Source organism: Hippopotamus amphibius, chromosome 2, assembly GCF_030028045.1.
Source record: "Hippopotamus amphibius kiboko isolate mHipAmp2 chromosome 2, mHipAmp2.hap2, whole genome shotgun sequence".
Taxonomy (NCBI): domain Eukaryota; kingdom Metazoa; phylum Chordata; class Mammalia; order Artiodactyla; family Hippopotamidae; genus Hippopotamus; species Hippopotamus amphibius.
In genome coordinates, this window is record NC_080187.1 from 206568214 (window position 1) to 206589518 (window position 21305).

A 21305-nucleotide genomic window follows, 5' to 3' on the forward strand; every position below is an offset into this window, starting at 1 on the left:
TGGCAGTTGGTTTCTAAAAGGGATCATTCAAAAAGAAATCAAGCCAGGAGGAAACCATATTACCTTTTATGGCCTAGCACTGGATGTCACACTGCATTGCTTCTGCCACATTCTGATAACTAGATGTGAATCATTAGACAAGCCCGTATTTAAAGGGAGGCCAATTAGACTCTACCTCTTGATGGGAAGGGGGTCAAAAAATTTGCACGTTTTAAAACCACAACATACTCCTTCCGTGTGCCAAGCACTGGACAAGGCACTTGTGATGCAGTGGTGAGTTATACAAACCCTCCCTTATGGTCCAGTGGTAGAGATAAACACTATTATCATAGTATTACAAATATGTACACAATTGTAAACTTAGACAGTGCTATGGAAGATGAGTACAGGGAGTCATGAGAAATCGTATTACACATTAGTATAACCTGGACCAGGGACCCAAGGATGAATTTCCTGAAGAAGGGACATCTGGGTTGAGATCTGAAGCATTAGTGGATGCTAACTCCATGAAGCACGTTGAAGAAAAGCCTTCCAGGCAGAGGAAACCATAGGCCATGGCCCTGTGACGGGAGGCAAGGTGACCTGAGGCAGCCAGCATGTCTGGAGGCACATAGCAAGGGAAGAAGGTGTGAGACAAGGCTACAGAGGTGGGCTGAGGCCAGGCCCCTACACTTTGCAGGCAGGTGAGAATATTTGTATTTGGCCTAAAGCTGCAGGAAGCTGTTGAAGGGTCACTCACTGGAGCATGCTATGAACAGATCTGAAATCTCACAGTCACTTTGGCTCCTGTGTGGATGGCCCTTGCCAGATGCTGAGCTGGGTCTAGAAGGGCTGGGAGATTCTTGTCTGCAGTACTTCCCCTCTCCATGATACTCTCCCACACACATACTCAAGCCAACAGCAGCCTAGGTCGTGTATCTCTAGCCTAGGCTTCTGTTGACCTATACTTGACCTCCTTGGTCCTTCTGCCCAGGCACAGGAAGTTCTGTCATCTTGTATTACTCAATTAGTCACTCCCTTAGTCTGTCAGTCAGTTGGTACAGTGGGTTGGATAATGGCCCCCAAAAGATATGTCCACATGTCCCCAGAACATAAGAATGTCACCTTATTTGGGGGGAAAAAAGATCTTTATGAATATAATTAAGTTAAAGATCTTGAGATGAGGAGATTACTCTTGATTTTCTGGATGGACCCTAAATCCCATGACAAATGTCCTTAGAAGAGTGAGGCAGAGGTAGATTTGACAAGGACAGGAGAGAAGGAAGTAAGTGACTATGGAGACAGAGATTGGAGTGATGAGGCCTCAGGTCAAGGAATGCCAACAGCTACCAGAAGCTGGAAGAGTCACAGAACGCATTGTCCCCTGGAGCCTCTAGAAGGAGTATGGCCCTGCTTATGTCTTGATTTCAGCCCAGTGATCTGATTTTGAACCTATGGCCTCCAGAACTGAGATAATAAACTTCTGGTTATTTTATGCCACAGGTGTCTGGTAATTTGTCACAGCAGCCATAGGAAATGAATATGGTTGGGTACTATAGCTGTTCCTTCCTGATGAGCTTTACTGGCTCCTTCAGGGAGTCTTCAAGTGTTGGAATGCCCAAGGCTATTTTCACACTTCTTTGTCTATCCTCTCTTCCTATGTGATCTCATCCATTCATTCACATGGCTTTAAAAGACCATTTATTTGCTAAGACCCTCCAAATTTTATCTCCACCCAGACCCTCCTCATTAAGTCTAGCCATCTTCACAGGTAGACGAAAAGAGGACTCTGGTTCCACTCCCATCTCCACCCCCAAATCTTCCTGGCCAGGCATCCCCAGCCACTCAGCACTCAAGTTGGAAATGTGTTAGCCATCCTAGATTTCTCCATCTCTCTCATATTTTATAAGCCTGTTAGTAAGTCTTGTCATTTAGGTCTCACAATATTTTTCAAATATGTCTACTCCTCTTCATTTCCACTGTCACCAGCATCTCTCACCAGGACGACTGTAACAGCCTCTTAACCACCCCTAGTTTCTACTCTTAACCACCCCCCACCCCCCAATCTCAGTCCCTTCTCCTCACAGCCGCCAGAATGAGTCTAAAAATTAGATCAGGTTGCAGTTTTTTGAACAACTTTATTGAGGTATAGTTAACATACAATTAACTGTACAGTTAAAGTATACAACTGGATAAGTTCTGACATATGTATACACCTGTGAAATCATCAGTAATCTTTATAACCTTCAGTTGGACAGAGTTCTCAGATATGACACAAAATGTGCTAACGATAAAAGAAAAAAGCAGTTAACTAGACTTCGTTAAAATTTAAAACTTTTACTATTTAAAATAAAGCACTCGGAAAATGAAAAGATGGCCACCATTGGGAGAAAATATTTGTAAAACATATATCAACAGGAGACTTGTATCTAGAATATATTTTTAAAAAACCTCTTTATAGACCTAGAATACATTAAGAAAGAACAGACCTAGAATACATGAAGAAAGAATTTGTACTAGAATATATTTAAAAACAATAATTCAGCTCAATAGGAAGACAGAAAAAAAAAAACAATTTTTTTTAATGAGCAAAAATTTTAAACAGATACTTCTCCAAAGAAGATATACAAATAGAAAATAAAAACATGAAAAGACACTCTTGGCTATCAGGGAAATACAATTTAAAATACAATGAGATACCACTATACTTCCACTTTTAGGAAAGCTAAAATTAAAAGACTGACCTGGGACTTCCCTGGTGGCACAGTGGTTAAGAATCTGCCTGCCAATGCAGGGGACAGAGGTTCAATCCCTGGCCCAGGAAGATCCCACATGCCACACAGCAACTAAGCCCATGCACCACAGCTACTGAGCCCGCACGCTGCAACTACTGAAGCCCATGAGGCTAGAGCCCGAGCTCCAAAACAAGAGAAGCCACCACAATGAGAAGCCCACGCACTGCAATGAAGACCCAATGCAGCCAATAAATAAATAATTTTTTGAAGTTAAATTAAAAAAAAAAGGGCTTCCTAGGTGGCGCAGTGGTTAAGAATCCGCCTGCCAATGCAGAGGTCACAGGTTCGATCCCAGCTCCAGGAAGATCCCACATGCCGCGGAGCAACTAAGCCCGTGTGCCAAAAAAAAAAAAAAGAAAAAAGAAAAAAGAGAAAAGACTCCATGCTCCCAATACAAGGGGTCCGGGTTCGATCCCTGGTCAGAGAACTAGAGCCCACATGCATGCCACAACTAAGGAGCTCACGTATCACAGCTAGGAACCAGAGCAAAAAATAAAGACTGACCTTACTAAGTGTTGGAAAGCACGTGGCATGTGCTATATATGTGGGTGAGTCAAAAATTATCCACACTCTGGCTGTAGCATTTAATTTAATTAACTTTTAGAAAAGACAAATACATAATTTTTCAACAATCTCCTTGCTTTTCAATAAACTCTGTCCATCTGTCAACAATCTGTTGCATTCCCTCATTACAAAATGTTTTAGACTGAGCTGCGAGCCACGAATGCACCACTGTCTTCACTTCTTCATCAGTGAATCTTCGTCCTCATAGGGCTGCTTTCAGGGGACCAAACAGGCAAAAGTCCAATGGAGCAAGATCAGAACTACAGGGAGGGGCTTCCCTGGAGGCACAGTGGTTGAGAATCCACCTGCTAATGCAGGTGACATGGGTTCGATCTCTGGGCCAGGAAGATCCCACATGCCATGGAGCAACTAAGCCTGTGAGCCACAACTAATGAGCCTGTGCTCTAGAGCCCTTGAGCCACAACTACTGAGCCCACGCACTACAACTACTGAAGCTTGTGTGCCTAAAGCCCATGCTCTGCAACAAGAGAAGCCACTGCAATGAGAAGCCCGTGCACTGCAACAAAGACCCAATGCAGCCAAAAATAAAATAAATAAATAATAAAAATAAATCTTAAAAAAAAAAGAATTATAGAGAGGATGCTTTAACACCTCAAAATGAAGTTTTTGCAGAGTGTCGACAGTGTGGGCAGAAGTGTGCTGACGTGCATTGTCATGCAGGATCACAACACCCTTGGATAGCAGTCCTCTGGGTTTAATCCAAAGTTTAGGCTTCAGCTCTTCAATAAGCATCTCACTGTAATGAGTACTGTTGATTGTTGCACCCTTTTCCTGATAATGTTCCAACACTGGCCCTTGAGAATCCCAGAAAACAGAATTATTCCATGTGTATGCTCAATGTTGTCATCAGCCGTGGATGTGGATGGGCTTCTGGCTCCTTCTTGATGGCTAACATTTGTGCGACCTCATTCATACACACTTCTTCAAGACAAAACACTTTCTCCATACCGTGCACAAAGTGTTCAATAAATAATGGCACCAGGTACACCCTCAGACCACAAAAAATGAATCACTGCACACTGCTCTTCTTTCGTGCAAATCACAAGTGGGGCATCCATTTTTGCTTGCACTGCAGTTACAAATGAACTGATGTAACATGTTCACACCTGCACAGCAATGACTGGGGAGACAGTAGCCTTGAACGGAAGGTGCTGATAAGATAGTGCGGCCAACAGAAGTTTTAATATAACCAGAGAGTGGATAAATTTTGACTCAATCTTGTATATAACAGTATAATTCTCATACACTGCTGGTGGGCATGTAAAATAGTATAAACACTTTGGAAAACATATTGGCACTTTCTCAAAAAATTAAACATATACATGGACCACATCTTCTTTATCCATTCATCTGTTGATGGACATTTAGATTGCTTCCGTGTCCTGGCTATTGTAAATGGTGCTACAATAAGCACTGGGGTGCATGTGTCTTTTTGAATTACGGTTTTCTCAGGGTATATGCCAGTAGTGGGTATTATTCAGCCATAAAAAGGAATCAAATTGGGTCATTTGTAGAGACATGGATGGACCTAGGGTCTGTCATACAGAGTGAAGTAAGTCAGAAAGAGAAAAACAAGTTCCTCCACAAGAGGGCAGACAGCAGTATCAAGCAGTATCAGCAGTATTTCATCTTGTGGAACTGAAAACCACAGCCACAGAGAGAAAATGAAAAAGCAGAGGACTTTGTACCAGATGAAGGGACAGGATAAAACCCCAGAAAAACAACTAAATGAAGAGGAAATAGGCACCCTTCCAGAAAAAGAATTCAGAATAATGATGGTGAAGATGATCCAGGACTTTGAAAAAAGACTGGATGCAAAGATCGAAAAGTTTACCAAAGACCTAGAAGAATTAAAGAGCAAACAAACAGAGATATGCAACACAATAACTGAAATGAAAAATATACTAGAAGGAACCAATAGCAGATTAACTGAGGCAGAAGGGCAAATAAGTGACCTGGAAGACAGAACGGTGATAATAACTGATGTGGGAAAGAATAAAGAAAAAAGAATGAAAAGAACTGAAGACAGCCTAAGAGACCTCTGGGACAATGTTAAATGCACCAACATTCGCATTATAGGGGTCCCAGAAGGAGAAGAGAGAGAGAAAGGACCCAAGAAAATATTGGAAGAGATTATAGTTGAAAACTTCCCGAACATGGGAAAGGAAATAACTACCCAAGTCCAGGAAGTGCAGAGAGTCCCAGGCAGGGTAAACCCACGGAGAAACACACCAAGACACATAGTAGTCAAATTGACAAAAATTAAAGACAGAGAAAAGTTATTAAAAGCAACAAGAGAAAAACAACAAATAACATACAAGGGAACTCCCATAAGGTTAACAGCTGATTTCTCAGCAGAAACTCTGCAAGCCAGAAGGGAGTGGCATGATATATTTAAACTGATGAAACGGAAGAAACTACAACCAAGAATACTCTACCCAGCAAGGATCTCATTCAGATTCGACGGAGAAATCAAAACCTTTACAGACAAGCAACAGCTAAGAGAATTCAGCACCAAAAAACCAGCCATTCAACAAATACTGAAGGAACTTCTCTAAGCAGGAACCATAAGAGAAGAAAAGGACCTACAAAAACAAAAACAAAACAATTAAGAAAATGGTAATAGGAACATACATATTGATAATTACTTTGAATGTAAATGGACTAAGTGCACCAACCAAAAGGCACAGACTGGCTGAATGATATAAAAACAAGACCCATATATGCTGTCTACAAGAGACCCACTTCAGACCTAGAGACACATACAGACTGAAAGTGAGGGGATGGAAAAAGATATTCCGTGCAAATGGAAATCAAAAGAAAGCTGGAGTAGCAATACTCATATCAGATAAAATAGACTTTAAAAAATGTTACAAGAGACAAGAAAGGACATTACATAAAGATCACAGGATCAATCAAGAAGAGGAGATAACAATTATAAATATATATGCACCCAATATAAGAGCACCTCAATACATAAGGCAAATGCTAAAAACTATGAAAGAGGAAATGCAAGGCAGAAATAGAGACACAGATGTAGAGAATAAACATATGGACACCAAGTGGGGAAAGCGGGGAGGGTTGGGGGGGAATGAATTGGGAGATTGGGATACCAAATTGTACACTCTAAATATATGCTGTTTATTGTCTGTTAACTGTATCTCAATAAAAGTTCTTTTAAAAAAAGAGAGAAAAATATTGTACATTAACGCATATATGTGGAATCTAGAAAAATGGTACAGACGAACGTATCTGCAGAGCAGGAACAGAGACGCAGACATAGAGAATGGACGTGTGGACATGGGGGTGGGGAAGGGGGATGAATTGGGGGATTGGGATCGACATATATACACTACCATGTGTAAAACAGATAGCTAATGGGAAACTGCTGTATAGAGCAGGGAGCTCAGCTTGGTGCTCTGTGGTGACCTAGATGCTTGGGATGGGGGACAGGTGGGAGGAAGGTTCAAGAGGGAGGGGATATATGTACACATATCTCTGATTCACTTCGTTGTACAGCAGAAACTAACACAACATTGTAAAGCAACTATACCCCAATAAAAAAAATTAAACATACACCTCCCATATGACTCAGTTATTCCTCTTCTTTCATTAATTTTTCTTGATATATTGCACTGGCTAGGACCTCTGGTACAATGTTGAACAGAAGTAAGAACAGACACTCCTGCCTCATACCTAATTGTAGAGGGAAAGTATTCAGTCTTTAACCACTATTATATGTTAGCCTTCAGTTTTTCACAGATGCCAGATTGAGGGATGTCCTTTCTTTTCCTACTTTGCTGAGGGTTTTTATCAAAAAAGAATGTTGGATTTTGTCAAATCCTTTTCCTGCATCTATTGAAGTGACCTTTTTTTTTTTTTCTTTTTCAGTTTGTTAATATGGTGAATTACATGAATTGCTTTTCAAACATTTCTCCAAGCTGGCATTTCTGGGTAAACACCACTTGGTCATGATGAATTATCCTTTTATGTATTGTTGGGTTTACTTTGCTAGAATTATTAAATTTTTGCATTTATTTTCATGACATATTGGTCTGTAGTTTTCTTTCTTGGAAGGTCTTTGTCTGGTTTTGCTATCAGAGTACTGCTAGTCTCATAGAATGAGTTGGGAACTATTCCTTTTTAGTTTTCTGGAGGATTTTATATAAAATTGGTAATTATTCTTCCTTCTGTTTGGAAGAATTCACCAGGAAAGGCATCCAGGTCTGAAGTTTTCTTTATGGGAAGATTTTAAACTATAAATTCAATTTCTTTAGTGGATAGAGTGTTATCCAGGTTATCTATTTCTTCTTGAGTGTGTGTCGTGCTTTTGCTGAAAGTCCTCAGGGCTTTCCCCTCACACCCACCTAAATCCTTACTGTGGTCTGCTCTGGCCTCCTCTTCAACCTCATCTACATGCCACCCCCTGTTTGCTCACCATGTTCCAGTTATATTGGTCTTCTAGTTATTCCAAGGTAACACCAAGCTCTTCCCCATCTCAAGGCCTCAGCATCGCTTTTCACTCTATCTGGAAAGCTCTTTCACAGGCTCTTTGCGTGTTTTTTTTTCTCACTCTCATGCCCCAGTTCTCAGATTATGTGTCAGGGAGGTCTTCCCTGACCATTATATCCAGGGTAGGGCCTGACGGATACTCTATCCCGCAGAATTCTGTTTACTTTCTTCATAGTACAGATATCACATTCTGTCATTGTTTTGTTTACGTACTGTCAGCTTCCTACTCTCTCCTGTTCACTACTATATCCCCCACACCCAGCATAACAGTGCGCACAGACGAGGTGTTCAATTACTGTTTGTTGAATACATAGACTTATTGGTCTGTCAGGTCGCACATCAGGTAGGCAGTGAGTCTCCTGTGAGCTTGACGGTCAGTCTGAGGTTTTCAGTCAGCCTGAGGTAGGACAGTTAGGCTTTGAGTGGGCTGGTTGCTCTGTGGGGTGGGTCTGTGTGACTGATGAGTCCCCTGTAAAGTCAGGATTCTGGGGGACACACAAAAAAATGAAAATCCGAGGCCACCCCCAAGAAGCTTCTGGCCTCCTACTTGGAGACTCACTGCTCCCACTGCCCGGGAGGTAAAGTGAGGGTACAGGGTGAATTGGGGGGGGGGGGGAGGCTACAGACTGTGACCCGACCTCTGGCAGCTGTTCCTCAGCAACTCTGCTGCAGGGCTTCCAAACCCCATAAAAGCCATACCTGGCGACTGCTATGCTTAGGAAGAGCCTGTGCAGGAGACACAGAGAGAGCTTTGTGGTTTCTTCCCCACCCCACCTCCCCTGACCTGGACCCTCTGCTGGTGGAAACTCCCCCAACTGACCTAGCTGTCTGGCCCCAGGAGACAGGCGGTGGTGCACACTGCCACTGCCCGCTCGCCACGGGGGCAGGACATGGGCCTGGACTTCCAGAGGCCACCCCTTGCAACTGAACTCAACCTGAGTGTCCTTCTCCATAGACCAGAGGAGGCCCAGCTCTCTGGTTGAGGAATAGGCATTGCATGGAAGCTGGGGACTTCACAGTTAATCCCATTTCCCCAGGAACACCCCTGGCTGTGGGTCATGGATGTGACTGGAGTCCCGCCACAGATGAGTATGTGTAGGAGGGTGTCAGAACGGCTTGCATGGGAAGCAGCTGTTTGCAATAACTGAGTAGCAGCACCCAGACCACCAGCAATCACTGGGCTTCCATCCTGCTCACCGACAAACCCCATGACCAGGAGGCCCTGCTCTGGTGACATCATCCTCCTCACATACTGCTGAGGGAAATGAGCTCAGGGAGGCCATCGGAGGCGGCCTGTTTACTTACAGAGACCCTGGCCGTCAGCAGCTCTCTGACCAGACATTCCCTGTCTCAGCCAACATGAAGCAGAAATTTCCTTAAACACATTACTTTGGACTCAACCCACTTGTGCCCTTGTTTTCAGTTTTCTTAAGGAGGAAAATTCCCAGTTCTGGCTGCAAAGAGAACAGCCCAGTGATAATGTGGGGATATCAAAATAACCTGCAGAATCTGCAGGTTAAGTTGCTCCCACCTCCCCAGTCATCTCTGGAGCTGGCAGGTCATCAAACCAATTCTCCATCACGCATTGTGTGTGCTTGGGGGTGGCGGGAGGGTGTCAGAGGGATGGCCAGCATGACCTCAAGGGCAGACCCTCTCCTTGAGGGTCTCCCTCAGGGCCTCAGCCACCCTGACCTCCTACTCGGAGCATTTCTTAACTCAGCAACCCTGGCTAGGCCCTAGACCCTCCCTCATTCCCTCCAGGTCAGGGATATTTCAGGAGGGCCCAAGAGCTGCCAGTTTTCACAGGCTCCAGGGGATTCCCAAGATGGTTACCCCCACCAGCCCTGGCTGAGAGATGCTGTCACCTGCCCTCCCCCAACCCTCTGTGTTATTCCTGCTGGAACTCAGCCATTCGAGAAGACTTGAGGGTACGGGGTTATGGAGGTCTTCTCAGTCTGCCCAGTGCTCCAAGATCCTAAGGCCACTCACGCCAGGAGCAGAGTGATGCCTTCCCAGGAGTATCAATCATGGAAGACAGGTGCCCTCCGCATCGCTGGGTCTGCCCACTGCTGGGGCTGGTCCGACAGGCCCAGACATGTCGGGCAGCCTGAGGCCTTACCCGACCCAGCTCCTCCCTAAGTGGCCTGAGCCTACTTAGCTCAGCGTCCTGCGGAACCAGGGATGGGCTCAGGGCAGAATCAGGTCAGAAGAGGGCGTTGAATCTGTGTTTCATAGTGCTTTTCGTAAGACTAAGAAAATGTCAAGGGTCCACATCAGAGAATGGGGTGGAGGGAGCGGCTCACACACAGATCAGAGTCGGGAGCTTCTTAGAAGGCACTTAAGAAAGGGCCAGAATTTCTCACCCAACTCTCTCCCCCATTTCCCAACCAACATAATGCTAGAGCCCCCTAAACATGTGGTTCTAATTATCTCAATTAGCCAACATGTCTACTAACCAAGAATGTGTAAGGTAAGAAAGCTGGAAAGACCCTAGATCAGGACAGAAGCTGATGCTTATCGAACATCTACTGTGAGCCTGGCACGGTGCTCAACACTTTACACACATTTATCTTATTCAATCATCACAACAACTCTAAGGGAGATTAACTCTAAAGGAGGCACAACTCACATGGCAAAGCTGGGATTCAAACCTGGTTCTGTCTGAACCCAGACCATCTACAATCAGGCATTCCCAATTTGAACTTCTAGAAAGTAATTAACTCAGGAAATCAATCCCACTCCTTCTGTAAAACAAGCAAGGCCTGTAAATTAAAGACATGGTAATCCAACCCATCCATTCTACAGATGAGGAAACTGAGGCCAGATCACAGAGTGAGTCTGAGCTGAGCAGAGGGCAATGGCTCAGACTCAGGTCAGTGTTCCTCCCACCACCGCAGCCCATCTCACAGTCCTAAGTCCTCACTAAGTCAGGTGAGAGAAGGGTGGGAGAAAAGCTGTGGGCTCTGCCCTCTAGAAGACAAGACAAAAATTAACAGAGAAACACATACACAGCCACGCACAGACATCCACATAGGCAGACATGCAGAGACACAGTTCCATGAGGAAACACGCAAGAAGGGTTCTTACTCCAGGTCTACCCTTTAGATGGCCACACTCTGGCTCTATTCTGGCCCCCTCTACCCCACACAGTGAGAAGTCCCAGGGGTCATGAGGATGAGCCCACTGGGAGCCCATGCTCCACTGCTAGACTACAAATCAGGACCCTATTATTTCCTGCTCAGAGCCACATGGGCAGACTTTGCCAATGGTATGGGCACCCCTAGGCCCAAAGGGTGGCCGAGGCGTGGGGAGTATGCGTGGAGTTTGGAGACATGTGAGGAGTCACACATGCACGTGAGGCCCCTTGCGGTACAGGATGGAGCCAGGATGGGGAAGGAGAGGCTGGGGCCACTCCCTATGTGTTGCTGAGTTCCAGCACAAAACTCAGAGAAGCTGGGAATTCAAAATCAAACCCAGCCCTCCAGGTATTAGGATTGAGTATTTCATTTAGCTATTTGTTGTTTTGACTTATAATATTTAAATATATAGACATGAATATAAGCCTTCATTGGTACTCTTGCCCTGGGTCTTTCAAATGTTAGGAGCCACCCTAGACACCTCTCTAAATTCCCTATGCCAGTGTGTGGCCAGTCACAGCACAAGCACTTTAGAGATGTCTGTTAGTAAATAAGCAAATTACTTTATGAATGAATCAAAGATTGAATGCTTCTGCACAAATGCAAACAGACAGGCATACGTGCTTTCAGAGACTCACCAACATATCAGTGACAAATATAAGCCCATGTTCTCAAAGACACACATGCCTAAACTTACATCTATAAAGACAAGTCTACGTTTTTACCAAAATAACCTAAATGCTCACATGTGTACTCCCACCTGTAGGCAGGTGTAAATGGGCTCATGTGTGCAAAGACAGAGGCCCACACTTCTCCTTGAAGATACCCGCACACACGAGCTTACACGGAGATGTGGACATATACATGTGCAGACAAACACAGAGGTACACACTTTCCCACTGAGGAATCCAACTTCAACCAGAAATGCAGCCGCCTACACATACAAACATGGAACAGTCACATGAATCCACAGATACACGCAGCTAGACAAAGACAAAGCCACAGGCCCAAGACAGACTGAGAGTAAGACACCTGTCCACAGAGACCCCCTGGGCTGCCCTGGGCTCCCACACTGTCTGCCTCCCTCCCTCTCCTGTCTGCGGCCAGAGGGGGCTCCTAGAGGAATTCCTTCTGCAGAAAGGCTGAGGAAGGCTGCTCTCTCTCCTCCCCCACAGTCCCAAGGGCAGAGCCCTAGGGCAGAGAAGCAGATGGTATGTGCTGGGGGGGGGGGGGCGGCTCCCCCTTCCCAAATAATCTGCCCTCCAGCCCTGGCCACCTCCCACACCCTGGCCAAGCCTTGACTGGGCACTGGACTCTGGACAGTGGCAGAGCCCCACTCAGGACCTGCTGTCCCAGCACTGCTCCCAATAGGATGATTTAGGACGGGCTGAACAGTGCTTTTCCAGAGGCCTTGCTTCCTCAGGAAATGGCTCTCGGCTGCAAGCCTGATCTCCAAAACAGGCGTAGGATGAAAACACCTCTGCTCCTCTCCAAATATGTGGGCCGTCCCTCTCACTTAGAGCCCCTCACGTCATTCTAGCCACAGCATCCCAAGGCAGTGGACAGCAAGAAAGGCCCGGGGTCTCATCCTGCTTCTGCACTGACTCACTGTGTCCACCTAAGACAAGCCGTATAGGTGTGATGCCTTCAGATCTTAGCTAGAATGATGTAGGAGTTTCAAATTCCACAGGCATCCTCTGGGCAAGGGTGAAGGGGCTCCAAACCGAGGGACCGTGGCCTGGTGTTGACCTCTTCTGAAGTCACAGAGTCATTATTACAAACAGAGTTGGTGCCAGAAGGGGCTGAGGCTGAGGTGCCTGGCGGTAGGGCAAAACGGGGACTCAGGCACAGGAATGTCCTGTGCGGTCTGAAGACAGATGGCCACCTCCCCTCTCCCTTCCAGCCACTCACCAGCTCCCCCAGGCCTCTGCGGGAGGTGGACACATGGCTGCAGCCCCACCCAGTCGAGTGGGCTGAGAGACAGGAATGCTGCTCAGCACAGCTGGCTGGACGGGGAGACTGTTTATTCCCTGATGTCAGGAACATCTCAGACAATCAGGGGGATTTGGCTGCTGGCAGCCCCTGGATGCAAGATTTAGAAGAAATCAACTTAATCAGAGCAGACTGTTGGCCCAAGCTCTGAGCAGGCAGTGGGGGTGGAAGAGAGAGGCTGGCCCTCCCTGCCCCACATTCAGTGCCACGTGCACCTCAGAGCTCACCTCCTGGCTCTGCAGTGACGTGGCTGGAAAAGCGAATGGAGCTGAGCCTGAAGCTCTCATTAATAGTGTGCATGTCGGGGGAGACTTCCCACGGTCCCACTTCCAGCATCCAGATGTCCCCTGCTTATGAGACATGGCAGAGCTAAAGTCTTCACCTGGGAAGAGAGCTCATCTGGCATGCCTTGAGCCTGGTGCTACCCACTCCAGCCTCCCTACACCACCAGCCCAGACCCCTTTTGCTCAGGCAGCCCCTCTAGCTGTGGCCTTGCATTTACCTTATTATTTCAGCTCTAGAGTCAGCTTTGGCTCTGCCTCTTTCAGGCCTTTTCACCTTGGGCAGTCACCTCTCCAAGCCTCTTTCTTCTCCTGTAAAATAAAGGTGATAGTATCTGCCTTGAAAGGATATTGTGAGGATGAAATAAGATAATTCTTTCAATATGCCCATCATGCAGGAGGCATGGTAGTGCCTTTCTCCCTCATTCCTTCTATTGCTACAGATCCAACCTCCGGTTTTCCTGAGGGCCAGGACCCTCCAGTATAGTTTATAACCCCAGGTCCTGGTCACATCTACCTACTGCTGCTCGCAGATCTCAGAGTGCGCTGGGGTTCCCTAGGCCAGAAAACTTTCTGGAGGAGTCCAAGGTGATGCAAGGAAGCACCTTGATGCTAAGGCTGCAGAATACCCCAGAACATGGTGTTTTTTGGTGTGTTTTGCCCAGTTCTCATTTTGCACAGGTTTGAGTGCCTTGTAGGTATAGTCCAGGGTGAGGACAGTCAAAATTCATCAATCTAGACTCACACATCTGAAAAATCACATCTTTCTGTATTCAAAAAAAGGTTTACACCAAATATAATGGAGCACTGGGGATGACAAAGGGTGTACGTTACAGACTCCCCCCTCCCTTTATTCTCCTAAAGGCCCAATTTAAACACTGTTAAAAAGAAGAATTCATTGGGCACTTAGGTGAAAAGTCCAGCTTTAGGCATGACTGCATTCAGTATTCAAACATCATCATGGTCACTCTGTTCCTCTTCCACCCTTGGCTCTGCATTCCAACTGTGTTGGCGTCAGTCTGAAGCTTCACAAGGCGGCAAGATGGCAGCAGGAGGAAGGCAAGCCTCTTTCCCAGCAGCCCCAGAAAAAAAACCTCCTGTTGACTCTGACTGGGTCACATGCCCATGTCGGAACCAATCACTGAGGCAGGGGAGGGGGTCCCACTTGTCGATTGGCTCGGACCTCAGCCACAGCTCCACCCCTAGAGTATGCAGATCGCAGGCCGGTCAGCTTTAGCAAGATCCAGTGAGCCTGAAAAGAAGAGGTTGGTTCCCCACAGAGAAGCTGTGGGTAAGTACCTGGAGAGTGAGATGGACTGCTGGGGACAAGAACAACAGATGTCAAACAAAGGAAATCAGTGGGTCAAAAACTAAGGTGACAAATGCTTTTCAAGCACCTTCAAGCCCTCTAAAAATATTATTGATGTGCTAGTTTTAAACCTCTACAGACCTCTGGTAGGTAACATAACTATGTGTTATGGACCCATTAGTGACAGCCTGGACTTGCTTAAGAACAGTAAAAACTACACCTTTAAACTGGTCTGCAACCCATACTTTACAGGAATTCAGACTAGTTTTGTCCTCTGTCCCACTAGCAGGCAGTCTGACTGAAGTGACCAATGTTGCCAGAGCTGGAAGGGCCTGTCAGCACCGCAAGCTGATTTCACTGGGCCAAAGGGGTATCGGTTATCAAGCAAAGTCTGACTCCAGTGGCCACAGCCCTTTCTCCCTACTTCCTCACAGGATCAAAGCTCCTCTCAAAAAAAAAAAAAGCTCCTCTCACCCTTGAATCTCCAGTGATTTCTTTCTCTCTCACCACTCCCCCGCCCCCTCCTGCATCCCCACCTCCACAACTCTTACTAAAACCTGTTCTTAGGAAAGGCTTCCTCCTCAGTCATTTACATGTGCGTACGAATAAGCATCAAATCAATAGCTTAATCTCTCCTAGGACCATTTGCACTTTAAGTCCAAGCCTTTCAAATGAAAATTTTAAAAGATTCTGTCCTGCCCATCCCACTCTATTCCCAAAAGGTACTTTTGGTGACAGAGAGCAAATGGGATGCCCTGAAATCAAGCAATAAATATTCACAAAAGTCTCTGAAACCCTCACTCATCTGAATTGGCTCGCCAGTGAATTTTTTCTCTTCTGACTTCATTTTGCTGACATTACCCTCTACTATGGCAAAGAAATTCCTTGCATCCTTTCATCCATTTATTCAGTCAACAAACTTTTCTTGAGCTTCCACTATATCTTAGATATCTTTGTAAACTTGGGGTTTACAGAGATGGCCTGGGCCCTGACCTCAAACAGCTTGCAATTAAATTTTAGTGCAGGAAACATCACCTTCACCACCACATTTTTAACACAAGCAAAGCCCAGCCCAGTGGCTGGTGTATAGTAGGTATTCAGTAAATGCTGCTTCCCCTTCTCAGGGCTGCACTATGTGGGCACTGCAGTGAATACTGGTAATTTTCTAAAAACTCTTTCCAGGTGGATAAGAGTGCCAGCAGGAGTGGGTGGAGCTGGTGGTTTCTATCTTGCTTCAGACTCTCATGATTTATTTTGGATGTTCCAAACGTCAGGTTGGAGATTCATGCAAAAGAGAGGGGCTTATTCTAACCAGATCAGGGCTAGAGGCAGCCCAGGACACTGTCTCCATGGTGCAGAGCCCCAGACAGTTTGGAAACAAACAGAAACCCATCCAGAGGAGAAAGAGTGACAACAGCAAAAACAAACAAAGGCCAAGAGATGGAAAATTCATGAGGCGGGGCAGGGTGAAGAGGAGGGAAGTGGAGGGCTGTGGAAGGGGCTTAGGGAGGGGCATGGTCCTGGGTTTTTTCTGGGGAGCTGAATCCAGCCCCCACCCCACCCCCTACCAAGAATCACTATGGCAACGGGGAGGGTGAGTATGGCTGAGTCCAAGCCAGTACAAACCTCCTGGGCTTAGCAGCAGGAATGGGCTCAGATGCATGGGGCCATGTTCTGAAGAAAAATATCTGAATCAGGCTTTTAAAATCACAACCTCCCCACCCACTACTGGTTCTGCAGGCAATCAGTGTTTAATGAAATGAATAGAAACAATAGTGAACCACATCCCTACTCCACATCTCTCTCACATACACATGTACCCTTATCCAAAAGCCCACAGAATAAAATCCTTCCTTTTGTGGTGGAAACTGACAGCTCATGGGATTCTTGGCACTTCTCTGAAGCAGGGACCTAGCCTGTGAGCAGTCCTCTCACCACCTCCCAAACCTGTCCCCCCGACAGTGGCATTAGTGACAGACGCTGATGTTGCTTTGACAAGACCAAGGCAGCTGGGGCTCTGATGTGAAGTGGCTCCAACTGAACCACCATCTGCTCTTGTCAGCAATCAGCTGCCTGGTGAAGCTCCTGGCCCATAGCGGCTTTGTCAGCAAGGAGACTGGTGCTGCTTCCTGAGCCTGGTTGGCCTAGGTGGGGTCTGCCTTAGATGTGGGGTTGGTGCTAAACAAAACTGAGTCTTTGGGGTTTGTCTCCTTCCTGCCTCTCCATTCCCAGGTATCCAGGGATCTCACACTATCCCCCATGACCCTAGTCCAGGGCTGGCTCATCCACTAGGCATAGTAGGCACAGGGCCTAGGATCCCCATTACGGAAAGGATTTAATTCCCTTTAAAATTAGAAGGGCAAAAAATTGAGCTTTTAAGTGGAAGAAAACGTTTTAGTACATAAGAGTAATACATTGATCTTCAACTTGATGATGGGTGATCCATTAGAGGGCTGGGACGGGGACGGTGGCGGGGAGTCGCGGGAGGGAGGGAATATGGGGATATGTGTATAAATACAGCTGACTGGTGTACCTCAAAAACTGGTACAAGAGTGTAAAGCAATTATATTCCAATAAAGAACTTAAGAAAAAAAAGAGTAATACATTGATCTTTATACCAACACAGTCCTAAAGTATAATTTCAGACTTATTTTTAGAGGAAGGGGCCCATGAAGGCAAAAGTGTCCAGGGCTCATGAAAGTCAATGTGGCCCTGTTCTAGTCTTCCCTCCTGTCCATTCCAACCCTCTAAGCTCCAGGGATTTCCTTCCCTCATATCAAAATGTACCTGTCCCATGGAACCCAATGGCTTGGAAGCTCCATCCACATGTCCCCACTGTAAGCCCAGTGCCTGCCCCACAGTCACATCAGGTATTGTACAACCTCTTTTTTTTGGGGGGGGGGGGACAGAAACCTCAGAAAAAGAGGGTTAGATTTTAAATAAATATTGCCTGAGAACCCCTGGAAACCGTGCACATTTCAAGTCTGTACTGTCGGACTTTGTACATCCCCTATGCTGAACTCTACTGAAACTGCTCCGGCCAAGTTCACCAATGATCTCCAACTCAGCAAATCCAACAGGTAGTTCTCAGCTATAATCTCGGTTGCTTGGAAGCATTTGAAACTGCTCATCGAGCCTTCCTTTTTCGCTTCCATGATACTTCACTGTTCCAATGTCCCTGGACATTACTGCTTTGTCTCCTTTGCATGCTCATCTCCTCTGATGGACCATTAAAAACAAAATAATAACGATAATAATAATTGCAGCTGAAACAAATCAGCTACTTGCTCTGTGCTGAGCAGTTTTAACTGTCAGTTCTTTTAATCCTCAAAATAATCCTAAATCCATTCTCCAGCCACCAGCCAGAGTGATTTTTCTGTAAACAAAATCTGATCATAGTACTTCCTTGCTTAAAATCGAATGGTTTTCCCCAGCCCACCGCTTTTAAGGTCTTTCTTGACTTGGCCCCTGCCCACCATTCCAGCCCCATTTCTCACCGTAGCTTCTTTCTTTATGACGCTTCTGCTTTTAGCTTCTCCAGCAAGAACTCGAGGTCTTTGCATGTGCTGTTCGCACTGCCTGAAACACTTTTCTTTCCTCCATCTCTTAGCCTAACACCAATGGCTCTTTCAGGTTTCAGTTAAACATCACCTTTCCTGGGAGCCCAGGGGAGCTGTACAGCATGGTGCTTATGAGACTGACACAAGCCAGGTTCAACCCGCAGCTCTGCCACTTGCTAGCCATGTAACCTTGGGCAACCTATTAAAATCTCTGGGACTTCACTTTCTTATCTGTTGTGAGGATTACAGAAACCAGTACATGTAAGGTGTCTTGCAGGTTCCAGGGTGTCACCTACACATTTCCTGACCCCAGACCATGTTAAGACTCTTTGCCAAATAATTCCCAGAACTTCTTTATAATACCACATAATGCCATCTTCACTCCTGAGAATGTTTATCCGTCTACCTTGCAAGACTGTTGGCTCTGTGAGGGCAGGGGCAGTCTGACCTGCTCCTGCTCCTATTTCTAGTGCCTGGCACACAGTAGGTGCTCATATTTCCTAAATCACTAACTATAACCCAATGCCTACGGATATCCTGGAGATACATACTCTCCAGCAAACAGCCACCTCAAACAAGGAAAGAAAAAAAAGGATAAAGTGTTTCTCAACAATGAATACACGGCAGCCTCGTGCTGAGGCTGAAAGCAGTCACAAAGGCAACTTGGAAATTAGGAAAATACCTTTATTATTTCTGAAATGTTCCAACAGTCAATGTAAAAACCATGATAGTGGCTTTTTCACAACTTTGCAAAGTATAGAAAAGTGAATTTCCACCTTCTTTACAGAAATCTCCCCCCCAGATCAGACAGGGCTCCATGACGGCCGACACAGAGCAGTAAGGAGGGACAGAAAACGCAGCAGGTAGTACCGGGGCTCTCTGAGCACCCCTAGGCTTCTCCTGCACATTGAAAGCCCAGGCTGAGTCCCCGAGACCTGCAGGCCCTGTGAGGGAGGCTCAGCCCACAGACAGCTGTGGCACACTGAGGCAGGCCTCTATCGCCAAGGCCAGCCATCCACAGGCCTGCAGTGTGACACTTGTGGCTGGCAGGCCACAATCAAGGCAGCTTCGTGAGAAGGAGAGCAGGAGGCAGGCCTGCAGTTCAAATCCTTTTCTCTAAAACACGGCCAGGAAAGAGATTGTGGACATTGGCTAAATGGTGCTCTAGGTTTAGAAATTTCCCCTTTTACTCAGCTCACAAACACGAATTTGTCAAACAGCTATTTAAAAAAAAATCATAAAATAAACATTTGGTTCTGTTTCAGCTGTAATCAGCAGTTGGTAATTTTTAGAAAAAGACGACTTGAGTTGCTCATTGTTTTCTATCAGGTCTCTGACTCCTTCCTTTCTCATCCGTGGTTGGGGCGGAGGGGTTACAGCTGTAGCAGAAGGCTGTTTGTTGATGTGAGAAGACTGCGAAAGTGTTTTGCACTCACATACAAAGGCTGATGGAATTCAAAACGATCCCACCGATTTTTATGAGAAACATGACTGTTCCTCTTGGGTGTCTCAAGTCAAAACAAGGCAACCGCCTAGTGATTTATAGTCCCCACTACACATTTTCCGCCTTCCAGAAGGCATTAGAGAAGGGCCAACGTCGGCCAGAAGAGACTGTAAACAGCCCACTGACAGCCTGGACACTTTATTTTTAAATGCAGCAGGACTTTCTCCTTTGGCCCTGGCAAAAAAGCCAACTCCCTAAGACTGTTAAGGAAGGAGCTGACAGGAAATCTCCCCCAAAACCTAAGAGTGAGGGGCCAGTGGCCTCTGTTGACTACAGTGTGGCTGAGAGCATCATCAAAGGCAGTTAATACATTTATGGCATATAAAAAGTGTCCTGTGGTCCCCAACCGGCCCCCAGGCTCGACCTGGCTGGATGTGGGGCACAGGAGGTACAGGACGAGTTATTATAAGGCACATGGTTGCAGTGGCCCCCACACCAGGCCCAGAAAGATTATCTCTTCGCGCGATTCCAGAAGTGTTGGAAAGCTGAGGAGTTGATGACACTCACTACGAGCAGCAGCAGCAGATACAGGGATATCATGACCGTAAACCAATGGCTGGAAACCCAGGAGAGCTGGCTTGAAGCCCTGCTTCAGGGGGGAGAAAGAGTGATGTTGGAACAAAGAGAAACATTTTTTTAAAGTGCAACAACTTCTGGCTCAAAGAAGATGAAATGATGAATTCCACTCTCTGAGTGAGCCATGAAATGAAGCTTCGTGCGTGCTCCTTTGCTCAAAAAATCTGGGGCTGTTTGCCCTGGCGTTGACACGCCTTTCACCAGAACATTTTCTAAATGTACAAAGACAGCTATGCGATGAGCTCATCCTGATCTCTTCTTTTATAGCTCCTCTTGTATCTTTTATAACCCGTTTTGTCTTAAGCAAGACTTTGGTATGTAGAAGGATGACCTCGCTAAGGGTGTCTGACCACATGGCAGCAGGTGGCAGGGTATTTACCAAAAGTCTTTTCACTTTCAGACGTGCACAGATATCATTCTGAGCAGGGGAAATCCTCTTTGGCCCACTGGGAGATGATCTAAACCAGCCAAGTGTGCACTAGAGAGACACTCCAGGAAGGAGTGGGAAAGGAATGGAATTTTCAACTAAAAGCCAGATGATTTTAAACCAAAGGATCATGTCCCCCAAACTGAGGAACTCTGTACATATTTCCCAGGTTTTCGGGGGGAGGATTTTACTAGTCTATTGAATCCTTAAGTATAGATTCCATTGGTGTGTACAAGTAGGAATCAAGAGTAGTAACAATAATGCTTTTCCTGTCTTACTTGCTCACCTGCTACCCATCCCCATGAGAAACTCTACCATGGACCCCCAACGTGACAAAATCTCAAAGTGACCCCCAACCCTGGAGAGCCCTGCCATACCCCGAAAACACAATGCTCACACAGCATGAGGAATCCACCACTCCCAGGTTCTTAGGAGCTAGAAGGCCTCATCTGCTGTTGGAGTCAACATTCTCATTTTAGAGATAAAGATGAAGCATCTCAGGTCCAGAGAAGAGCAGGTGGTGGTTTGACAGCCACTGTGGGAAGTGCCCGAGCTGGATGGCACATAATCCCAGCCAGATCCCGGCACCACACTGCTTCTCAGCTCAAGCCAGTCAGTGGGTTTCAGACTGCGATCAGAAGCCCAGGA

At 46.2% G+C, this 21305-nt stretch overlaps 1 protein-coding gene across 5 annotated transcripts in view; it reads right to left on the reverse strand.

The window, feature by feature from the left end:
• Window positions 1-2131: 2131 nt before the first annotated feature.
• The window catches only part of PARP16 (poly(ADP-ribose) polymerase family member 16), a 38268-nt gene continuing 19094 nt past the window's right edge, over window positions 2132-21305 (reverse strand). For 2 of the 5 annotated variants that reach the window (XM_057722866.1, XM_057722869.1), the window contains one exon: window positions 18821-20243. In XM_057722866.1, the coding sequence (XP_057578849.1) occupies window positions 20105-20243 (139 nt within the window). In that variant the 3' untranslated portion in view covers window positions 18821-20104. Of the gene's footprint in view, window positions 8357-13502; window positions 13594-18820; window positions 20244-21305 lie in introns of those variants that run through there. The other 3 variants (XM_057722867.1, XM_057722870.1, XM_057722868.1) reach the window with 2 other exon arrangements.